The sequence below is a fragment of the Manis javanica genome, chromosome 5, assembly GCF_040802235.1.
Source record: "Manis javanica isolate MJ-LG chromosome 5, MJ_LKY, whole genome shotgun sequence".
Classification (NCBI taxonomy): domain Eukaryota; kingdom Metazoa; phylum Chordata; class Mammalia; order Pholidota; family Manidae; genus Manis; species Manis javanica.
The window spans coordinates 116907908-116930900 of NC_133160.1; the positions used below are offsets into that span (position 1 = coordinate 116907908).

Here is a 22993-nt window from a genome sequence, read left to right on the forward strand (position 1 = left end):
CAATAGTTGACTATTAAATTAAAATGCCAATTTTAATTTCAAAAGTAAAATATACTGAGTCCAATAGCATAAATCATGTAGGAGTTCCTTTAGATTTCCATATAATATTGAGCACTGAAAAAATACGTATGTGAGTGTTTCATGGAAGGTCAACTATGCTGTTTTTTTTCTGATCATGAGATTAAATCTCAAGGGCAGGAAATATATGACATAGATGTTCTAAAGACTGTTAGCATGGCATAAAGAGCACAGAACCATTCTAAAGATCAGAGGTTTCTAGTGTGACTGCAGTCATTTCTCACAACCAAATATTCCAACCAATTACTAGTCAATTTCAAGTCTGGAAACTCCAGAGAAAAGCTGAGAAATATTCATGTCATGTCAAACTTTTCTTTGTTCATATTTCAACAATTATCCTAGATCCAAGGAAGGGTTATCTGAATACCATCTAGGACCCTCAGGACATGGTACAAACAACCCAGGACACTGATGCAGACATTCTAGAACCCAACACAATTAGCTTAACTTGTTTTTCCCACAATCATAAACAGGAAGGTGACTTGAAATAGAAGAATCAGATGAACATAATGAAAGCAAAGACCATAGTAGGAAAGAAAACCTTAACTGATAAATTGAGATGAGATTTTAGTACCAAAAAAACAAAAAAAAGAAGCCAAGTTTTACTTCCACACACTAAAATACAGCCCTTTTAATGTAATGTGATAAACTATAATATCAGATTTTATTTCTTTATTTTTTTTCAATTCTGGAGATATGATTAGCCAATAGTGTATCTACATATCTATAATAATAACCTTGTTTTATATTATTTTAATTTCTCAAAGGAAGGAAACCTTCCAAAAATTTATTAGATATAAAAGAGAAAAAATAGAACTCAAGCACTAATTTTTTTCTACATAAGGAAAAAAAAAGCTTTTGTGCAACTCTTAGATATGCAAAGTTGTTTGGAAGACCATGAGTGATTCACAGAGAATTTGAAGCAGCAAAATTCTGCCAACTTGCCCACTCCCAAAGCTTCCCTTACCATTGCAGAAAGATGGAAATAAAGTTTATTACTAAATGATCTGATTTCAGCATCTTAAAATGCACTTCAGTCGGCGACCTTTGTTTTGCGTGGTTGTGTGTGTATGTGAACAAAAGAAAGTTAAATATCCAGCAAATGATGGGAAATCATATTTAACTTTAAAAATCAACAGTGATTTATACCTGTAGGCATACTTCCCTTTAAGGATATGCAGCACATCCTGTAAATTTATATTCACAAATGGTTATAGATTTTTTTTAATTTTTGTAATTTTGAACTGATAAGCTTAGAAATATTCTATTTGAAGGACCCATGTGTCTAGACATATTAAATTAAAGAAACATCTCCATGAATCTTCAGATTAGCGTCAATAACATAAACTGTCAAGTCTCATTTATTCACAGGATGATTACAGTGTCTGGAATACATCCAACACCCCATTTCATCTTGCTGTCCTTTCAGCCTGCACTACCCTATCTAGCTTATTGGCAGACATAACTCCAAAAGTTGTCATAAACTAACAATTATTAAGTCCTTACCATGACACAGGTACTTTGTCAATATACATTAGAGTTTTCCACAACTATTGCATCAGATTAGTACTACTGTCACACGTATTTTACAGATGAGGTCACAGGGATGTCAACTGACCTGCCCAAGACCACAGCCATAAAAAACTAAGTAATATGTCCATCCGGCCTGATGCCAGAGTCTGAATACTTAACCACTGCATGATTTGCCTTCAGTGCCTATCTACAGTAGAAAAATGAAACCCAAATCAATCACTTGGGTAAGAATGCCACTGTCTCCTTTTTTATTCCAATAATCAAAAGAATGTGCATTTCATGGGTGAAATGATCCCAACTACCAGTCATAATGAAACTCACGAATTATCCATGAATTTCAACCCATATATTCAATCCCAGGTCCTCAGTTAATCCAGAGTCACTGGTTTGATCTTTCTTGTTTATTTTCTTATACAGTTGTCAAATCTAATATATACTTATCAGTCACTGTCCTCAGCCCTAAACACTTATATCAGAGAAAAGGAGCTGAGACACAACAGAAATGTATAGCTCACAGTTCCGGAGGCTGCAAGTCGGGGATCAAAGTGCCCGCATGGGCAGATGAGGCCCCTTCCCCAGATGGCAGATTCTCATTGTATCCTCACAGGGCAGAAGGCACTGGGGAGCACCAGCCTCATCACCTCATCACCTCCCAAAGGCCCTACCTGCCAGTATCTCCCTCAAGAGTTCAGATACGAATTTTAGGGTGACACAAACATTTGGATCATAGCAGCCCTGAACACTTTTGAACTCCATTTTGTTGTACCATTTATTCCTTATCAATGACCTCTTTAAATTTCTGAAATTGAGCAAAATCTTCAAAATTGTGTAAGACTTCTTTTTAGATAAGCATATATAAATACTACAAGCTAATGATTCTTACTCTTTTTGGGAGGCAATGGACCTTTTAAAAATGATGAATGCTGTGGATTCTAACCTCAAAATGGATATATGAATATTTAATTAAAACATTGCTATAATTTTATGAGGTTATTGACCCCCTGCTCTCCAAAGGTCATCCATGAACTCAAAGAACTCTAATTTGTTGGTCTTATTTTGCTCAATTGACCAATTCTCTTATATTGAATTATTCCCTTAAATATCAAGCTTCCCCTTATGAACTATGATCAAGATCTAATTTGCAGAATTTCACATAAATAGGATCATATTTACAAAGATTAAATTAACCTTAAAATATTGCTTATACAAGGAACCACGTAAGGCAAAGAATTCCCCTAATTGCCATACGAGTTCTATCACATATTCTATGAGCATTTTCCCTTAAAAAAGTACTACCAAAGCACATCATGTCTGGATATAAGCTAAATTACAAATGCACAACTGAATCTGCCTTATCCTTATGAGCACACCTTCTTCAGATCTGATAGTATGAAAGCCCCATGACTGATTATAGATAAGAAAGACTTGATCACTACCTTTCCAAATTTAATGTACTGTAGTTAAATAACAATGTTCACTGGTTTTGATTGCATCATTGCACTTTCTGATGTTTCTGATAACATAAAAACATGAGATTTTTCAAAGTGATATCCTAGAGCTGATAGGTTCTCATTTCCCTTCCATCCAGATTTTGGGGAAGTAGACAGCTGGAAATTTGTATTTTTGCTGTTGTTGCTAGTTGGAGGGAATTAAGTAACCATTCTTGAGGGACACTAGTCCATATTAAATAGTAAATGTTTGGTGTGTGTGACAGCTTTAGCAACATCGAGTGCTCTGGATGCCCTCCTCCAAAAACATATATTTATACAAATTCTGTATACAATAGTGGGGGGCACATGGACCCCTGAAAGCCCAGTCATGGACTCCAGCTCTCAAGATTAAGATCCTGCCCCTGAATTCAGTAGGCAGGTGTGAGCCAGCACATCCGATTCCTAAGACTTCATCTCCTTGAAAGGACCTGAAGATTCTCACTCTGCTCTGCTTTTAAAGGTGTTACTCCTACACCAAGAAACTTAGCATTCATCAGAAATAATCATCACAGCATTCTCTTCGTTATCTGCTGAGTTTCTCGGTGCATAAAGGGATTAGCTGCTCTCAAAAAAAGGTCCCTGCTCTTCTCTATTTCAAAGGTTGAGGACCTGAGGGATGGACAGCCACTGCCGTCTGCCACAGAGACTTCATCCTAATCTCCCCAGAGAGCTCATCAGTAGACATCCTGACGCTGACAACACAAACAAGCCAGGAATCAGCCCAGCCACTGCAGCATTACGCAGTTAGGCCAGGGCCACCACCAGAACCCAGCGCCTGAGTCCCGCCCACCCACGTTCCTCAAGGCTCCCGCCATGCCGCACCCTCATTCATGGCCTCTTTCATCTCAAAGTCCTTTAAGATGTACTAACTCCAGTGTTCAATTACCCACTTTATTCTGTACTTATTTAGTCTAAATTAGCCTCTCATATTCTTTCTTGTTGCCGAATTTTTTTAATGTGAGCTTGTTCTCTATATATGATACATACCTCGACTGTTTATTATGTACTATTTAAGCATATAAATAGTATATTCATTCCTCAGACTCCAAGATTAAGTTAAAGAGACAAAATCATTTTATGAAAGATTCATTTCTTTAATTTATTAAAACTATTTTCAGACGTGACTTTTTGGCCACTTAGATTTGTTCTCATAGTTCCTTCCACCAGGCTTCCCAAATTCTGAATCTTCCAGATAAGAAGAGGCTGTACTAATTACTGAGAGTGAACTAATACTTAATATTCCATTTATTAAATTATATGATCAGGCAGAGAAAGATGGAAAGTGAACAATGAGAAGGAAACATTTTCAAGAATTCAGCATCCTTGACCTGTGAATTCTCCTATGGCCCTGTGACTGAACACCAGGAGAGCACTGGAAAAGCTGGTCACCTTGGAGAGCAGAGAAACCTCTAAAAATAAAAACCACCATTTCCAGGCTTATTCCTAATGGTATCCTGGTAAACAGAAAGACATGCTTGCTATTTTACCCCATGTGAGGGTTGAGGAAATTAATTATTCAATATTTGGAAAGTGCTTTGGTGATCAGAAGCAAAGGGCTAAAAACCATCATCATTTTTCAGCAAACCACACTTAATGTGAACTCACCAGGCTTATTGTTGGAAACTGAACCATTAGTATAAGTCCATGTTTTCTTTTTCCATTTTATTTAGACCATTTGACCAAACAGCCAATACCCATTTCAAAACTTCCTTTCCCTTTGGCCAACCTTTGGATATGCCATGAGTAAAAAAGATAGTCCTTAATTTTCAGAGAAGTGTAAATTCCAATGTGCCTCCACTGGCATTTACAGCAATATGCTTATTAAGTGTCCTTCCTCTCCTGCCTTTTCTTTAAGTAATATAATAAATGGTGAATTTACTAAATATTTCATTTGTAAAACTTTGAGAATAATTAAAGTTCAATGTACTTCTACTGTATTAGTTATCATTTAAGCAAACATTTACTGCATTATGTGTGTAAATTTAGACAAACAACCTAAGAATTGGCCTTAATTAATGCTCTAAATGAAAGCAATATGCTATTCTATTTAAATAAAAAGTTACTCTGGTCAGACATATTTTCCTCCTTATCTCTTGTATTTTCTGGCTTAAACTTATTCATTTTAAAACTCAAAACAATGGCCCACAAGTGAGAGCTGTTTTTTCACCAAAGTATAAACTAAAATCCAATTAAAACCCACCTGCATCTGTGCTGAAAAAAATAGCAGCATTAAGTGGTTTTTAAGTGGAGAGTCACTTGCAGGCCGTGCTCTGCAAAGCCATCACACAATTATTGTGGTCAATCTGAGATTAAATACACAAAGTAGAATGATTTACACCTATGCCCATTTTGGAGACAATAAATTTTATCCAAATTTTTTTTCTTTTTACTTCATCTCTCCTACACATCCATACAAATCATAATTTCATGTTTTTGAGAATTAAAAGCTGTATCAACATAATCTTCTTGGATAAGGGACTTGTTTCCCATAAAATCAGGCTCAACAACATCTCTCTAAAAAAGAGGGTTTATATATTTTAATCCCAAAATGAAATTTTAAAAGTCATCTTTGCTTTTAGAAAGGGTTTGTTTCAAGAAGAATTTTTGTCACTTTAATACCTTTACACATCTATTTGTCAGCGTTAAATCTTTTATCTATAATCACCTTCCAAACATCTCCCCACCAAAAATGTGGAAGTGAAACCTTAAATATGCTCGACATTCCTAACCATAATAATAAAAAAAGGACCCACTGTTTGCTGACATGGGGATGATCTCCATTCAGCTCTTGGCTCGTGTAACAAGAGGACAGGATTCTGCAAGGAACCCACAACAGACTGCGCAACTTGAAAATTAGATTAATGTCGAAACAGCCAAGACAAAACTTCTCATTGACTCAGCTTGATATTGTATTCCCTATAATCCTCATCTTCTACAGATATTGTATAATAAACATGCAGGTAAATTATTTTTCATGGTTCATCCACTAAGTCTCATTTCTTTAAAAGAAATTGAGAATAGCCACAAGCAACTTAAAACCAGGGAGGAAAATGGATCTAAGGAAAGTCTTTTTAAAAATACTCTTACAAAGGAGGGGTCACAGTATTTCTCCTCTGCTCCTCTGCTTCACAGGATGTGCGACACTGGGCTGCTGGTACAGACAGAAAAAAAGACATTATCTGATGGCTTAGAGAAGTAGTTTCTGGCCTACGTTCTTGATCATCTCTGCATCTGATAATTCCTGAAAAGTGAACAACTTACTATGATATAGTTGCCATACTTGGGCAGGGGGTGGAGAGGCAGTCAACTCAAATGAAATGTTCTCCATCTATGAATATGAAGGAGGTAAAAGCTGTCCAAAGGAATTAGCCATGTCTCCAAGTGAATGAGAAATGAGGTGGCAGAGACTGAGCTTCCATGAGAACGTTACTTTGAGTCAAACTAAATTTCTAAAACACTCCAGGTGATCTGCCCTACATTTATAGGATTTAAATACTAAAATATTGAAAAGAAATCATTCTGAAATGTTTAAGAAATGAGGCAATTTAATTAAATGATAATGCTGTATTTACTGATTGTATGTTGTGATGTTTAGCTCTAGAACCAGAGTGACAGGAAAGACCAAGGCAGGGCTGCTCCCCGTGAGCTGAGAGGGCTTCTCTAACTCATCTGGAGAGAGGCTGAGAACTCACATGCACACCCACCTAAAGATCTCATTCACCCGATGTCCAACTCCTTCCACTGTCATCATAGGTGATGATTCCTTTTGTCCTTCTCTGGTAAAAATCAAAGATGCAAATAGTACTGAAATACATAGTACCTCATATTATTTCTTACTAAGATATTGTCAGGTGTTTTCCTCTTACAAAGAAAATTAGAAAAATTAATGAGAGCATTAGCCTTCAAACTCATAGTTTAATAAAAGAACCATATTATAAGGGAAAGATCATGCCAGGTATGAGCATAATAACTAACACCTAAATTATCCTTACTATGTGCTAGTAAGGACTTTTCTAAGCATTCTGCGTATATTAACTTACTTAACCCGTAGGAATTAAAATGACACAGATGCAGATGAAGACTGGAAGCAATGAGTGGCCCAAATCCTGAGGCATTAAGACTATGGGTGCTCATAACCTCCCCTTCAGAACTGAGGGGTGCCCCCCACCAGCGGCAGTGTGATGACTGATGATGCTCAGCTCAGCCTTACTCTGAAAACTGTCTTAGCCAGACAGAGCCACCTGACCCATGGTCACCCCGGTCCAAGGGCAGCTCACATCTCATGACTGGTTTGTGCAGGGTGAGAAGACCTGGTTCCCTGACCTCCAGTGGGGACTCTGCAGGGTATCCTTGGATCTGGGGCCTTCCCCACGGCAGCGCCTTCTCGACTCCAGTGCCTGGTGGAGTCAGCTGAGGCCTTTGTTGCTGTGGAATCGAACCTCAACTCCTCCCTCTTCCCGAGCCAACCTCCTTCACTCCCTTCACAGGTCTGCTCCCTCAGCACAAGCTGCAGTAAACATCCTGCACCATCAGAAATTGCTTCCCAGGGAACCTAACCTAAGGCAGGAGGATTCAAGCCCAGGCTCCAGGCTCATCCCTTCCCCTGGGCCTCTCGAGGATGACCAGCCTACTTAAGAATGCCACTTTCCTACCCAGAATGCTCTCTCCTGGTCTCCTAAGATGCTAAACCCTCAAACATACAATCACCACCTCAGGCCACCTACCCTAGAGCCCCACTCTGCTGCCTGGATCCCAAGCAACCTCATGAAATGGATCCTTCAGCTTTCCCTTAAAGCCTGTCTCTCACCGTGGCTAAGCCTCATCCCTAGGGCGTAGCAAAAAGCACCATACCCTCCTTTCCCCCTCTCTCCCACCTCTCATCCCAGCCTTAGTCAAACCTGCATTCATTCATAAAGGTTCAACTCATCAAAACAGATACCTTGAGGGAGGTCACTGCCCAGCATGTAAGCAAACAGCTGAGACCCTTAAGCCCTGTTTAGACACAGCTAAGAGATGATCTTCATAACAGAAAGGAAAAGCAAGAGAATGTTTGAAGCACAATGGCAGGGGAGCATGTGGTGCAGGAGCAACTGCTCACCCATCTCCGACCCCGAGAGCACCGCTGAATTGCGGAATGATGGCTGTGAGAGAGGAACAAGAGAGGAAGTATACTCAACGCATTGTTAAGAAAGGAGACAGGAGTGTGCAATTCATTTTGGAATGATGGACAGCGGAAACATACTTTAAGACCATTTTAGTTTGGTCTCTTAATTAGGTAAGCTTCAGTTATCAGATATTCAATTACAGCGAATACTTCATATTCTAATGACAGTAGATAAATAGACCACTCCCACAATTTAAGCAGGTTCAAAATTTCCCAGAAACTGTCTCCTCAAAATATTATTTCCCTTTCTTGTATTCCACAGACTCTGACCTCATGGCACCTACTGCCCATGCTTCAGAGTTCACATCATCCCTTCGCAATCCCCCAAGTCATCAGGGTTCCATAGATCCCATATTTCTGGACACCCTTAGGACTGAAGCCCTCACTGTCTCTACAGGCCTAAGAAATTATTCCACCAGTTCCTGCCTCAAGCAGCTGCCTGAGCCACATGCACTAACCTAGTTCTTTCTGCTGCTCTGGTTTTTCTACAAAAGACACTGTAGACACACCATATACTACAGTCCTTCCATCATAGAAGCTAAAAGCTGTGGGTCAAACAGGAATATATGACACTGGACCGTCCAAGCTATTTTATTTGTGAGCATAATATTACTTTAAGAAAGGTATCCAACACAATGATTTTTAAACTTGCACAAAATAAAATAATATTCCATTTCTTTGGGAAATCAAACTATTTCAGATTAGTGGAATTATCCCAAATGAACCTAGAGCCAAATGTATTGATTTCAATCCAAAAATAACGTCCAATTTCTTTTTATCAGCAACAAAGTACAGACCATATGCAGAGAAATTTTACAAGGAGGTCCCAAAGATCTGATCACTTTATAACCTCAACTGTAACAATGCATTTATTCTAGTGCCTTCTGGGCAAGGTCAAGAGCTGAGATAAGATAAGCTGAGGCAAGTAAACTTTATGAGAAACATAATGTGAGGTCAGACCCACAATCCTCCAGACCAACATTTAGTGACATCTGCTAGTAACATCAAAGAACAGAAATCATTCTACAAAATGATAAGTAACTTGACAAAGTGCTATGAGAAAGTCCTAGGTAAAGAGAGAACACTCTCCAAAAAAGTCTATTAACCTAACATGCCAATAAATCTCTCTTAAATTGTATGAATATTTAATCTACCCCAAGGTTTGTTCTGGACCTTCTCCTCTTGGGGAAGCCAGTTTCATAAATACTTAGTACACAAATTTAAACTGATTTATGCTAAACCTATTTCTCCCAATTGTAAGTGGTCCTCCTGGCTCTGGTGTTCTCAGATTTGCTGGCAAGTGTTCATGACCTTATAGGCTTAGGTGAGGTCTCCTTTCAGACTTCATTGTTCAGACTATAAGCATTTCAAGTAGATTTCTGTCTGTTCTCTGAAAGACACTCCTCTATTTTCATGATACACAGTGCATTTCTCAAGACCTTTCCCATTTATGTCTGCCTCACAATGCAAAACCAGAGCTCCACGGGAGCATTCCAGGTGGTTCAGCCACATGCAGGAACACAGACAGATAGCATCAGAAGACCCCCATTAAGGAGTGATAACTGAACTCAAATATGTGTTCAAATGTAAAATTTACCAATATACTAAAGAATAGTGAAACATATTCAGAGTGCATTAGGAATATGTATATATAATAAATAAAACACCTATTCTAAAATGTCTCAACATAATGTACATTCACATATATTGTAAGGCACATTACAATAATAAACACCTAACACACACATACACATATACTATAATGATATTCTCTTACCTTTACATAAAATGAAGAATTATCATGGTACCCTAACAATAGTACTTTTCCTCACTTATATTTTTATCTTCCAAAGATGTTATTAGAGCAACATCTGAATTTAAAACTCCTAGTTCAATATGATTTACATAAAAAATTATTTGAATGAGGTGAACACCAAATTCACAGATGTAAATAACTGAATGACTGAATGAATTACTCTTTCCCCTTGCCTACTATGGGAGCACCTTTTCCTACTGAAATCCAGAAAATACTAGATGTAACCAATTCTGCATTTTTGACAATACCTACCATATATTCTTCAGAGAAGGCATAAAAATTACAATTCCTTATAAATATTTTTAGGTGAACACCTCTTCACAAACCTCAAAGTTGTACTCACAAGGGGAAGCTCGGTGAAGGCTATTTTAACAATTGTACTATATTTTCACAACTTCTTGTGAGTGTATAATTACATCAAAATGAAAAGTTGTTTCTAAAACACTAATGACTCATTTTCAATCTCAGAAAGAACAGTAAATGAAACTGTGGTCCAATTCAGAGTACAGATATAATACATTCATATCTAATCAGAAAGGTTAGGTAGTTTTCCTGAGGAATTAGAACCCATTGCAAACCTTAACAATAAAGTTCCATCCCAAAAGTTACTAGATTTCAAACTTCATGACAACAAATTTCACAGGAACTGCTGGATAAGACCTAAAAGCCATGATCAGAGCTACTTTAACAGGAGGAATATCTCTAGGAGAAACAAGAGTTTAGATAAATTTGGGTATCTCTGAATGTTGATTTTTTAACTAATTATCATTCCATTAAATAAATTTTTTCACTATAAAATATGCTAGCCACTGTGAGGACCAGAAAAGATACTCTGATATAGTTCTTCCATGGAAGAAGCATAAAGTGTAAGAGGACCCACATGAACACATATGAAGCAAAGAGCAGGGCAGAGCAGTAAGGAACAGAGCGATCGATTAAAGTGTACAATTCATTACCTAAAGTTGTGGCAGTAAAAACATGTGAGTGCTTGAACTATGTTTTCTTCTGATGTTTTTGGATGAGTGTTTTTGTTTCATTTCTTAATGTATTTTTTTCCCAAGGAAATTATCTGATCTCATTTATCTAAGTCTTCTGAGACATTTCCTATCTCCTTCTCTCTTCTCTGGCAAAGGAGCTCAACTTGTAAAAGTGCAAATGTGTGAGCTGTTTCTCCTTAATCTGTTAACGCTCAGCAATTTTCTAAAGGCGATTGCAATCAGTACTTTAGCAATCTCCTACCATGAGGCCCTCCTCAGCTAACATCATGAGTACTCATCTCACATTCCTAAGGACAGAGTCTCTAGAGGTCAAAGGAATGAAGGAATTTTTGAAGCAGTTCTAGTGTGAGGTCTCCCTGCAGCTGCCGTCAACATGCAACATGCAGAGGGGGGTTTCAGGGTGTGCAGACATCCACACTCGGGGATCAGGCAAACCTTCAGTCCGATGATTTCACTGAACCCTCACTCAGAACAAACATGTTTCACCAAGTAACACTTTCATAGCTTCATTCATGATCATTCTGGGAGAGAAGGTACAAAAGCTGGCTTGTATTAACAGAAGGAATATCCCATCAAGCCATATAGACAACAGGTTTCCATGCTGAAGAGCACAAGAAGCGGAAGCATTAATCCCATCAATATGGGCTATCAGTCTAGACATCATTGTCATGCTCTTATTCTTTAAATAGTTGCTCTTCCCTTAATCCATAGTGCCATTTTTTTAAATGACTCAAGTGCTGAGTAATACAGAAGGGAGCCTTGCTTCCAGCATTTAACACAGCAATAACCAGATATGCCTGGATGCATTGTTTTAAAATGACCCAGTTTAACTTCTTACAGGAATTAAATCAACCAGAAAAGAAGATGAGATTTTCTGAAATTCACTGTTTTTAAAACAGTCATTTAACAAGGCTTCCCATAATTACCCTTTGTATTTATTTAAATTTTCCATACATAGCATTTTGTCTGTAACAAAAAACAAAAGCTGTCCATGGTACCAGACAATTCTGTTTCCACTACATCACCCTAAAGCAACCATATTTGGGTGAAATATATATGGGGGATGCTCACGAAAATGTAGACCAACGTATGTTACTCTGAAGGAATATCATATGCTCAGTACTGACTACAACAAAACAGGTATACTTAAATGATGACAGCCACCCAACGAAGACCACCGTCCACTCTCAAAAGAAAAAAATAAAAAATTCTCAAGAAAAAAGGAAAAAAATCAATCATTGGGTAAACTAATTAGATTTCCACATCAAAATCCAAGTTCCTTCTGAGACATGCCTGATTTTGCAGAAATACCTACTATTGCTCATTTTGCAATTCTTCAAAGCAAAAAGCATATACATTTTAATTCTATTTAATTTAAAAGTAGACATACAGCACTAAACCTTTTTTCCAATGAAGAAAATAGAGGGTTACAAAGTCAAACCAGTAGCTGAGAATCAGACTCTTCAAAGAATTAACAATTGCAGCTTTACACAAACATTTATCAGTTTGTATAAAGAGCAAGTTTGCTCTTGGTATTATAATAAACATATGTAAGAAATGCCTATCCATATTAAGCTGAAAAGCTCTCTACAAGCTCCAGTTTTCAGCCTCTTAGTCATCCTTAAACATTCAATTTTGCATGAAACATGGCTTCCAATGTATCAGGACTGGAGACTCCATTACAGTATTTAAATCTGGAAATCTGTTGGCCAGCATTCTAATTATAGAAGCTAAAAATATTCAGAGCGTAAGCTTTTGGGGCTCCCCCGTTGGGTGAAGAGCACTATAACCATTTTCAAGGGTTATCCAGGTCCTGTGTGTGTTACTTGGGGGCATAAATTTGATATGAGCTATATAGTCAAACAGGTGATCTCAAACTGCTGGCTATTAGACTCAATTTTTCAAGCAGATGTTTAACAAACCCTGTTCCCAACTCACTTTAGCAATAAAAAGTAAAAGTCCTGGAGAAAAAAATGTTTAAAACATAGATTGAATCACTCAGAATAACAGCTTAAGAAAGATGTTTAAATGTGTGGTTCATTCAGCCAACAAACATTTACTAATGCATCAGGAACTGTTCTCAGTGCTGACCCAATTCAACTCAAGAATAAGGAGTGTTATGGAATACAACAACAATAACAAAGTATGGTCATTTACCATTCTGAAATAGTTTCATTAAGATCACCTCATAACACCTCTGTGCATTAGGTTTTATAATCATTTTAATAATGAAAAAAAGATGATTTTTAAATCCTCCCAAATCAAATAACTGGCAAGTAAGAGCACAGGGTCTCCAACCCATATCTTCCAAATGCGTATCTCCATCAGTCACTGGGCAATAGCACATTACAAAATGCTCCACTTCTATGTTAAGCACTGAGGATAAGTTCGCCATGTTTGTTAGTGTTGTATTCAAGTTGGTTTCTTAAGGACAGGGTTTCACAGATCCAGACTATGATGTTTACAAGTTCAAAATATTTCTACTATCTTCCCCCATTTATTTTACTTATTAAATGGAGGCATTGGTGAATGAGTTTGCCTGGTTAGCTGAGTTTTTTAAACAAATAAGAGAAATTTCCTTCCCAAGTTTTAAAATCTTTCTTACTTGGAATAACATACTGGACAAAAGCCCCATGAGCAAAAAACCTGAACAAGTACTTCAAAAAGACTATAGCCAATAAACATATAGAAAGGAACAAAAGTTACTCTGGGAAATACAAATTAAAACCACAGGTGATATCACATACATCCACCCAAATGGCTAAAACAGAAAAGACAGAGAACAGCAACTGTTTGTAAAGATGTGGAAACGCTCTCCTAACCCTAATAATGTGCTGAGAAGAGTATGACTTGGCATCACTTGTGAAAAAAGGTGCAATCCACTAAGACCGGCCCAGCAATTGAACTCACAACACACACACAACCCAAATTCCCACGTGTCCCATGTGTCATATGTAAGAATGCTCACTGCAGCACTGTTTCTAATAGCGCAAAATGGGAAACAACCCAAATGTCCATCAAGAGCAAAATCATAAATAAGTTGTGCATTTTTATATAGTGAAACACTGCAGAGCAACAAGAAGAAACACTGGTACACACACAAAACATGAATGAATCTCACAAACAAAAGAAGTCAGACACAAGGGGACACATCATGTATCCTAGTAGAGAGTTCACTAATAGACCAAAGTAACCTATAGTCTCAGAAGTCAGGAGAGAAGTGACCTTTGGGGGGAAATGACATGGTGGGGAGGGAGAGAGGGTTCCTGGCTGCTGACACTGGTCTGTACCTTGGCCTTGGTGCTGGTTACATGGATGAGTTCATCTCGCTAAATCACTGAGCTGTTTAGTTAAGACTCAGTGACATGGCACTTTTCTATACAAGTGTTGTATTTCAATAAAAACTTAAGTAGATGGAGAGGAAGGAGGAAAGGAGAAAGGGAGTGAGCAAGAAGGGATGCCCTCAGGATATGTCCAGTCCTCAAGCACCATGCCTCTTCTAATTAATATGTTTGCTTTTCATATTTTGTCTAGTTCTTCCTTTAATACCAAGTGATTCTGTGGCATTTTTCAATGTTATCCATGTGTCTGCTGTTATCAGGCCAATTCTGTCCTAATTTCTATTTCACTGTTTGCCATGGGATTAGAAATCCTATAACCAGCCATGTGAAAACAGTATGTGAGTTACGAGTAAAGAGATTCTGACAAATCTCCTATGAGTAAAGTGAACCCTCTTTAATGTAAGTCTTTTTCTTTTTACTCCCTATTTTGCCTGCTCAGAGGCTTTTTTTTGGAGAATATGCCAAATATAGGAGTTGCAAATAGACAAAGTTGTAACTGATCTCCATCAGTGAGTATTAGAACTCTGGTTTAAAACCAGAATTAACTAACATGGAATTCCAGATCCCATGAGTTTACTTGTTTGAAAATAGTATAAAGGAGATTATCAATCAGTAAATATACTTAAAGAAAAGAAACTGCCAACTTCTTACATAAAACATTTCAAAGAGCTTTTCTAGTAGTATCGTTCACAGAACATTATATCAGTTTTAAAGACAATATATAGTCCTTTCTCATTTTGTATTTGTATTAATTTTGATTTTAAAACTCCCCCAGAAAATATACTCTGGGTTTTATTTAAAACCTTTTTAAGGTTTCTAATACAGACATTCAGGTTAATCTGAGGATACCCTTTTTCTAAACAATAATCCACAAAGTTAAAAAACAAAACTCCAAAATACCAGCCAGTGGTTATTTCCTTTAACATCCTAATTCCATGTAACTTCTTTCTGGATTCTATCTCCATGAACTTCTCTCTCAAGAGAGGAGCTAACATGGTACACACAAGGAGAAACCCTTCACAGGGAACTCCCTGGCACTGAGGGACCTAAAATCAAGTTGAGGCAAGTGGCTGCTGTGGAGCAGAATTACAAACAGGGAACGTAAAGCATCTCTTTAAACCAGGAGAAAACTTCATCGGCTTTAGTATCTTCAGCTGTGACTAAAGCAACATTCATTTGGTAACGGTCATTCAATTAAACAGGTATCACTAGAGCAAAGATGAAATATTAATTCCTACCTCCACCAACAGTTTTCCATTTAGTTTAAGAAAGGCTTACGAAGTTCTTTGTGTCTCAGTTTCCTCATCTTTCAATGAGCATAGTAACCCCTTACATCTACTTAGTCTGCAGGGAAGAAGATGTTTTGGTTCATGAAAACAGCTACAGATACATGTAATTTCACCCTTACTCTTTCTACCACCATCTTTTTTGAATACATAATTCAAAAACAAGTAAAACCTGATCATTAAGGAATAAATGAAGGATATCATGAAAAAGATTGGAAGAAAAAGTTTTATCTCTTCTTTGCCACAGCAATAAATCCATCACCACTGATAGCTGGCTTTTTTGATGCCTTGTTTGAAGTGCCACTGAGCTGCTGAGACTATAGAGAAATGCAATAAAAGTCAGTGCCATGAAATCATTATGACAGTCATAAATAAGACTTAGGAGAAAATAAAATCAGCCACCTCTTCAAATGAATAGTATTTGAGAGAGAGGGAGCTAGTATCTGTGTATGAAAATGTACATCAGACAAAAGAACGAAGTAAAAGGGTGGGTCAGGAGGCTCCATCTTTATTGCTGGAAAAGTAACTACGGTGTGCACTACAGGTGATATAAAATATTGTCTTCACGTTAGAACGGCAGCAGCATATTGTCTGTTTCGTGACACAAACATAGCAAATGTTTGTATATTGGGAGAACAGCAAAATGTATATGGAATACACTGAGCCCTGGCCTTCTATGAGAGAAGCATTATTCTTACCTTCCTTTAAAGTTCCCACCTTGGGCAAAAAATTCCTGAAAGTAGCAAGACCTAGTTTTGTAAGGCCTTATCACCTTCCTGGATGTTCCTAAACTATTTTGCTAAATGACTGCCCCAAAATACATAAATTTCCTAACGCACAGGCAGGCCTCAGACCCTGTGCCGGCCGGGAGAGTTCTGCCTATCCCCTCTACCCCATCAAGTCCTGCACCCTGGTTCCTTCCTTCAGCAATCCAGGAAAAACTGCAGAAACTTTTCTCTTAGCTTTAATTATCCTTAGCTTTTTCTCTTCTCAGTTTGTCCTTCCACTCCTAATATGTCTACCAACCCCAGTCTTAGATTTCATTCATATTATTTAAAATGCTCAGAAAGAAACTGCAGGAACCAAGCGGCCGCGGCGCGCTGCCTCTCAGAGCAGCAGGGGATTCTCTCCCCGCGCTCCCCTGACAACAGTCCTTGCGGACTGCAGCGCCCTCAGAGGCAGGCAGGCAAACCTGATTATCTACGTGATTCACCAGCTAATGTGCATTTCCTTTCCTTAAGTGGTGTGTTTTTCCTTAAGATGCAAGCTATGGCCAGACGGTCTCTCTTGTTATCGGAACAGGGAATTAGAACCTCAAAATTGTACTTGCCAGAGCCCAGTAAAAAATGAAATTACCACCAGCGTGCGCTGGAAGTTGTCCCAAAGTTACCCGATTTCTATGACATTTTTTTTCTCTAAATATGATGATTCCCTGTATTCCCCTCGCACATTATTGTAAACCCAAAATATTGGGGTCTAACCACTTAAAAGTCTAAAATGATAACCCTAATATTCCAACATATAAAGTTATATACTAAGAAAATGACCTGAAAGAAATCACTATAAACTGACTACAATGTGACAATCTCATGGCCGAGGTGCCTTATAGATGTTAGTAAGTCTCCAGAATGACTCTGAAACATTAAGAGATATGGAAAACCTCATTTTTGAAAACACTGTCATACAATATGGTAAGGGAGTTGGTGAGGGGGGAGAGCAGTCTTAGTTTCCTGTTTCTCAGAGGTAGACCGGCCTGGAACTATCCAAATATCCCTTCTCACCTGCCCCAATCCCAAGCTTATATATGTCCTGCCTGTGCCTCAACAGTTCCTAAGGGCACTACTTCCCTCTTTTCATCCATAAATGTTGGAGTTTTTGCATCATCTTATTGGAGACTGAGATAAAAGTTAAAACAATTCAATTCCAAGATTTAATATACAGAGAACAGAATCCTATCTTACATTTAACTTTAAAATGAAAGTAAAAGTTTTTTTCTCAGTTATGAAAGCTATAGAAAAATAGCTGACATGCTTCTGTGGAATGAAGTTCCACTAATAACTTCAAACTAAGTGCTATAATTACCAGGAAAATTATTTAAATGTTAATGTGACAGATACAAGGAGGGAGTTCTTAAGTCAGAAATCTTTTCAAAAGATACTACATTGGCTTTAAGAAGTCACTGAATATTTTTCTAACTGCATTGAATAAAACTATTAAAATCAAAATGAAAAAAGTAAATAAACCCTAAAGGGCAATGTACACTTTCATTCAGGTAATATTCTAACTCCAAGTCCCAGATACAAGAAAAAAGGGAAATGCCATACAGTGTAGTGCCTTTCCGGAAAGGAATTGTTCCAGGATTGGAGACAAGTGTGTGTTTAGTACTGCCTGGTGTTCACAATTTCCCATTTGCAGCAACTTTCTCCAACACTGAAGGGAAGTGGGAAAAAGAATGAGGAGGGTAACCAAAGTGGTTAACTGCTCTTCATTGTCAGGATTGGAAATCCAGAACTTGCTGTGGGCAATTAGGCTGAGTTGGTAAGGCCTGGGGGAGGAATGAAGGGTGGGAAAAACAGAAGGTTCACAAGGAACTGAAAAAAAAAATGCTTTACAAATAGTAGAACAGAGGCAGAATGGCTTCCTTCTCCATCTTTAACATCAAGTTCAGGATTTGGGGATTTTTCCCTTTGTTCTTTAACAACTTGCTCCTTGTATTTGCTGCAGTTTACTGATGGAGTTCCCAGTTCCTGCCTCCTCTGGTGACTGTGATCACCGGACCGGCCAGGGCTGGGTGAAATGCAGTCACGGAGGAGAGATCACCTGTCCTCGCCCAGGCGCACACGCCGCCCAGTGCCTGAGGAAGAGCTGCGCTGTCGCTGGCCAGGAGAAAGCCCAGTTTGACCTCGGCGTCCCCCTTCCGAATCCATCGCAAATAATTGTGTGTGCCACTTACAGAGAATCTGCCTGACTCACCCCCCGCTTTCGGCGTGCCAGGGAGAGATGTGAATGCTCCGTCCCAGAGCCGGCCGTGAAGTGGGGGCCGCGGATTCGGGAGCACCAAGTCCTCCAAAACTCCCCCGCTGATGGACTTGGGGATGTTTCCCCCTCGAGCAGGTGCCCAGGGACCACCCAAGCTCACAGGCATACACGTGTCACCGCGCCCGAGCCCAGCATGCCGAGTCCGCGGGCCCCACCGTCCCGGCAGCAACGCCCGGTTGCGCGCAGGGGGCTCTGCAGTGGCGGAGAAACAGAACAATCCAAACTCCTCCTCTCAACGCTGAAGAGAAAAAGAGTGTGAGGCGGGGGAGAGTACGTTTCCGCGGCAGCAGCCTCCACACCCGGCCGGCGCCCAGTCCGGGGATGCCTGGCCCGCAGCTGACCGCTTTCCCCCGCCCGGAGCGCGCCCAGGCCGCCTGCGCGCCCTCCCGGACCGGCCCCCGGGCCCGCCGCCACCGCGAGACACGGGGCGCGGCCGACCCTCTCCACCGCTGCCGCGGCCGGGCGCTCACCTCCTGGGGTCCGGCTTCCGTCGCTCCTCCAGTTTGGCGGCTGAGTGTGGGGCCGCAGTGGCCGCTGCCACCGCCGCCGCAGCCGCCGAAGCCCTGCCCGGCGCGCCGCCGGGGCTGGAGGCTGGGCCCCCGCGGGATCCCCGCAGGCGCGGGCCCGGGACGCGGCGGGGCCGAGCGGCGGGAAGTTGTCGGCGCGAGGCGCGGATCGAGCGGGCTGCGGGCCACCGGCTCCCAAGTAGTCACAACTTTGCCGCCCGGGTGGGTGCGCGCTCCGGGGCGGAGGGAGGCGTGAACTGGGTGAGGCGCCGGGCTGGGAGGGCCCCCGGAGCCGGCACGGCGGGAACCTGAACGGCCCGCGAGGAAGGGGCAGAAGGTGGCGCGGGGGAGATGTCTACACGGCCCTCGGGATGTGCGGCGGGGGAGAGCGTGAGAGCGCGGGCGGCTACTCTACTCTGCCTTCCGCAGCTCCTGCATATTTATGGGGATCTCCGGGGTTGCCGCCAGTAACCACACTGCAGCAGTGGTGCCGGCCCGGGCACCCCTCGGGAGCGAGCCCGGGGACGGGGAATCGCGGGAGGCGGCCGTGGCGCGGGCTGTGCCATGAGCGCGAGCCCGCGATCCATATTTAAAGCCGCGAGTGGCCTCGGCCGGCCCCCTGCCCTGCCCTCGCTCGCTCCCGCCCGGCCCCCACTCTCCGGGCCGCCGCTCGGCGTCAGCCGCCCGGGCATCCGCGGCGCGGGGAGGGGCCTGGGGCTGCACCGCCTCCGCCGGGGGCTCGGGCGCCGCGCGCCGCGCCGCGCCCGCCTGGACCTGGCCGACGACCCAGCTCCCGACCGGGCTTCGCCTTCCTGGGTTCCTTCTCACGCCCTGAACGGACTGTTAGGTCCAGCTTTTTGCCCTATTCACAAGAGTTCCCCTCTGGCGAGAGCCTGTTCTCTCACGCAGAACTGAAGTTGCTCGCTTTTCTCAGCCCCAGAACACTCTTGATGCTACTTTATAAACTTGAGGATATAGGTAGAGTGCTGTCGACACACGGAATTGTCTTCGTTTACTTTTAGCAAACAAAGTGTAGACAGAACATGTTTCTCAACCTTGCCCTTCGCTTAGGTCACTGATGGCTCCTGTCTTCCTCTAGCATTTTGGGAAACATCTTTAGCCATCCAAGGAGTTACTTGAGCGTAGTACAAAGTGATCATTTGTATTTACTATGTCCCTGAGACTAATTAATGAGGTTTAAGTACCATTTGCTAAGCAAATAGTACTAATAATGTATCAGTAACCCAGCCCCATTACGATCAGTTAAGCCATTAAGATATGAACCAACTAGCAGCAGTGACACCATCTAATGTTCTGAGTACTGTTAAAGAGTAGTCACTTAATGAATTTGAGCCACACAGTATATTACATAAGCATATATGCATTTCCTATTAATACATATTATATATATGTGTGTGTGTAAAAATATTTAAGTGTGGAAGTCACTGACTAAACTACATTTTCAGTAGTAACCACCAAACACTTAAAGCCCAAGAGAAATAGCTCCACATCCAGACTACCTGCTCCTGGTTCTATCTTTCTTCAATATTAAGCTATAACTAGTAAGATCTCCAGGAAAAAATATAGAGAGAGAGAGGAAAATAATTTGGGGACAGAGGCTTTTCTTTTCAATATTTAAAACCTGACATTGTCCACTGTACCTCACCAGTGCTTGGAAGCTAGTATAAGCTTGTACCTTTTCTAAAATTTGCTATGTTTAAAATCCTTAGTCAATGTCCAGAAGGCACCCCAAGCTGTGTAACGGCTGAAATTAAAATATACTAAAGTCGTGTGTCTGGCTGTTGTTACATCTGGCTCACATATATGTTCACACATTCTACATGACCCACTGCAGTGACATGGGAAATTCAAAACAGAAGATTTTTTTAAATTTTAGCTTTAAAGTTTTTGTCCACATACTTATATTTTGTTTTTAGACTAACACTAAAATTAACTTTCAGTCCCTGAGCACACAGCCAGAATCAGCAACCCCAAAGTAAGCCCACAGGCAAAGGGAAGCCACTGCTGTTCAGCAGTTTTTCACATAGTAGAGTATGTATTTCAACATAGCCGGCAATTTCTCATTATAATCGTGAACCAGCCAGAATGGGCAGTGTTACTGAATGCTGGGGAAAGGAAAAGGACAAGAAACTTGTGTTTTCCAATATTCTGCTGCAAAATATATCAAACTGTCCTTCAAGCAAACCAAAGAGGTAACCCCTGGAGCTATTATCAAGATTGGCAAAATTATACGCTGAAAAGAGTATAAAGGTGGTGTGTGGGGTGAGAAGCAGGGGGGCAATTAGAGTACTAGAGGGTGAGGTATGTGTGTGCCTTAAATTAATGAGAGGAAGTGTTGTCTTTGGCAAAGAGCCAACAATCTCTATTATCATTCTCATTACTTGATGTTTGCTATCCCACAATTAAAAAAACATGTTCCATTTCCTTTCCTATCGATTATTGTCCAGTAATTGAGATACATGTGTTTCTCCTTTGAAAGGTCATTAATTAACTTTTCTTGTTAACTCTGCATGGGGTCACCTTTGCTATGACTATTCTGGCTGAGGACAATGAATCCTGAGATCTTTTTTCATCTGTCCTAAAACCGAGTTATATCTCTTGATTTTTCATAAGCCCAAAGAAAGCTTTATTTGTTCTGTCTTAGGGTTCACACAGATTGTTGACAAGAATAATGAACAGAAAAATTAATGGAATTAGAAAAACAGTGTAAGTAATCTTCACTAATAATGATTTGTTTTTTTAATCAATAACTGTCTGCACTAAATGACTTTCTGGACTACCTACCCAGTACTTAAGTTATCAATCAAGTTTCTTTCTTATCACCCAAGGTCGGAACAGACATCTAAAGAAAACAGCAAGATGGAAGAATTTTGTTTCAATGACAAGCACCATCTAGTGGCAGCAGGTGGTTAAACCTTCTGACATCATAATATCTCCAACAATAACGACGAAAGTTTTTGAATAGGCGTTCAAGGCGTTTCTAGTCTTGCATAAGCTTGACACTATTTGATTTCAAAACAAGAAAATTTGCATGTAGTAAAATAATGCAACTAATTGGCCCTGTGTTAATTATGCAAAGTAAGAAGAGTACAGAGCTGACCCACAGATAGAATTATTGCCATAAAGAGTTTCCCTAATCTTTGTGTGACTTGGAATAGTCACACCTCTGTATAAAGACCTCTGCATTTTTGTACTTAAAGACTTCTGTATTTATGTTCCCTCAATAAAAAAATAAGGAAAGTGATGGCTTGTCACTAATTATTATCTATAAAGCACTTTGTTCAACAATAGCAGAACTCATAATTATTATATTGGGGTTTTTTCATTATTTTATTTTATTGGAAAAGAAAAGGAAAGTGAAATATATCATTGAATGTTTATCCTGGAGTTATCCAAAATTATTACATTCACTTGGGGACCTAAGCAAAAAGATGTTGGTGGATACTACAAACCTCAAAGAATGATCAGAAATGTTTTGCAACATGAGATCCTCTTTAAATACTGAGCTCTTTGGTGGAAGTTAGATAAATACTTTGCTATACAGAATAAGGTTTGCTTTGTGCTGATGTTTGTTAGTTTGTAGTTGTTTTGTTATTAAACATTGCAATATCATTAAAATTGTCACTCTGTAATCAGTGCATTCAACCACTTCATGATGTACTAATAAGGTAAGAAAATCACTTTTTCTTCTCTTCCTGGGTGTAGGCTGGGATGAAACTAA

The 22993-nt window shown here is 40.1% G+C and overlaps 2 protein-coding genes across 2 annotated transcripts in view; one reads left to right on the top strand and one right to left on the bottom strand.

Moving 5' to 3' along the window:
* SLC4A4 (solute carrier family 4 member 4) overlaps window positions 1-19893 on the bottom strand; it is a 324410-nt gene extending 304517 nt beyond the window's left edge. Inside the window, exon 1 of the mRNA XM_073237483.1 lies at window positions 19216-19893. The gene's annotated coding sequence lies outside the window, so the exon portion shown is untranslated. The remainder of the gene's footprint in view (window positions 1-19215) is intronic.
* On the top strand, window positions 18879-22672 carry LOC118969273 (uncharacterized). Its single transcript, XM_037003250.2, has 4 exons — window positions 18879-18920; window positions 19033-19473; window positions 21917-21978; window positions 22101-22672. The coding sequence occupies exons 1-4, from the start codon at window positions 18879-18881 to the stop codon at window positions 22183-22185; spliced, it is 630 nt and encodes a 209-aa protein (XP_036859145.1). The 3' UTR covers window positions 22186-22672.
* Window positions 22673-22993: the final 321 nt, after the last annotated feature.

What these genes read in the sequence shown, in the direction of transcription:
- LOC118969273 (XM_037003250.2), top strand. Translation starts at nt 18,879, where the DNA reads ATGCCGAGTCCGCGGGCCCCACCGTCCCGGCAGCAACGCCCG. An exon ending in GTCACAACTTTGCCGCCCGG is followed by an intron (nt 19,474 to 21,916) that starts GTGGGTGCGCGC and finishes GTTCTGTCTTAG; the next exon opens with GGTTCACACAGATTGTTGAC. An exon ending in AATGGAATTAGAAAAACAGT is followed by an intron (nt 21,979 to 22,100) that starts GTAAGTAATCTT and finishes TTATCACCCAAG; the next exon opens with GTCGGAACAGACATCTAAAG.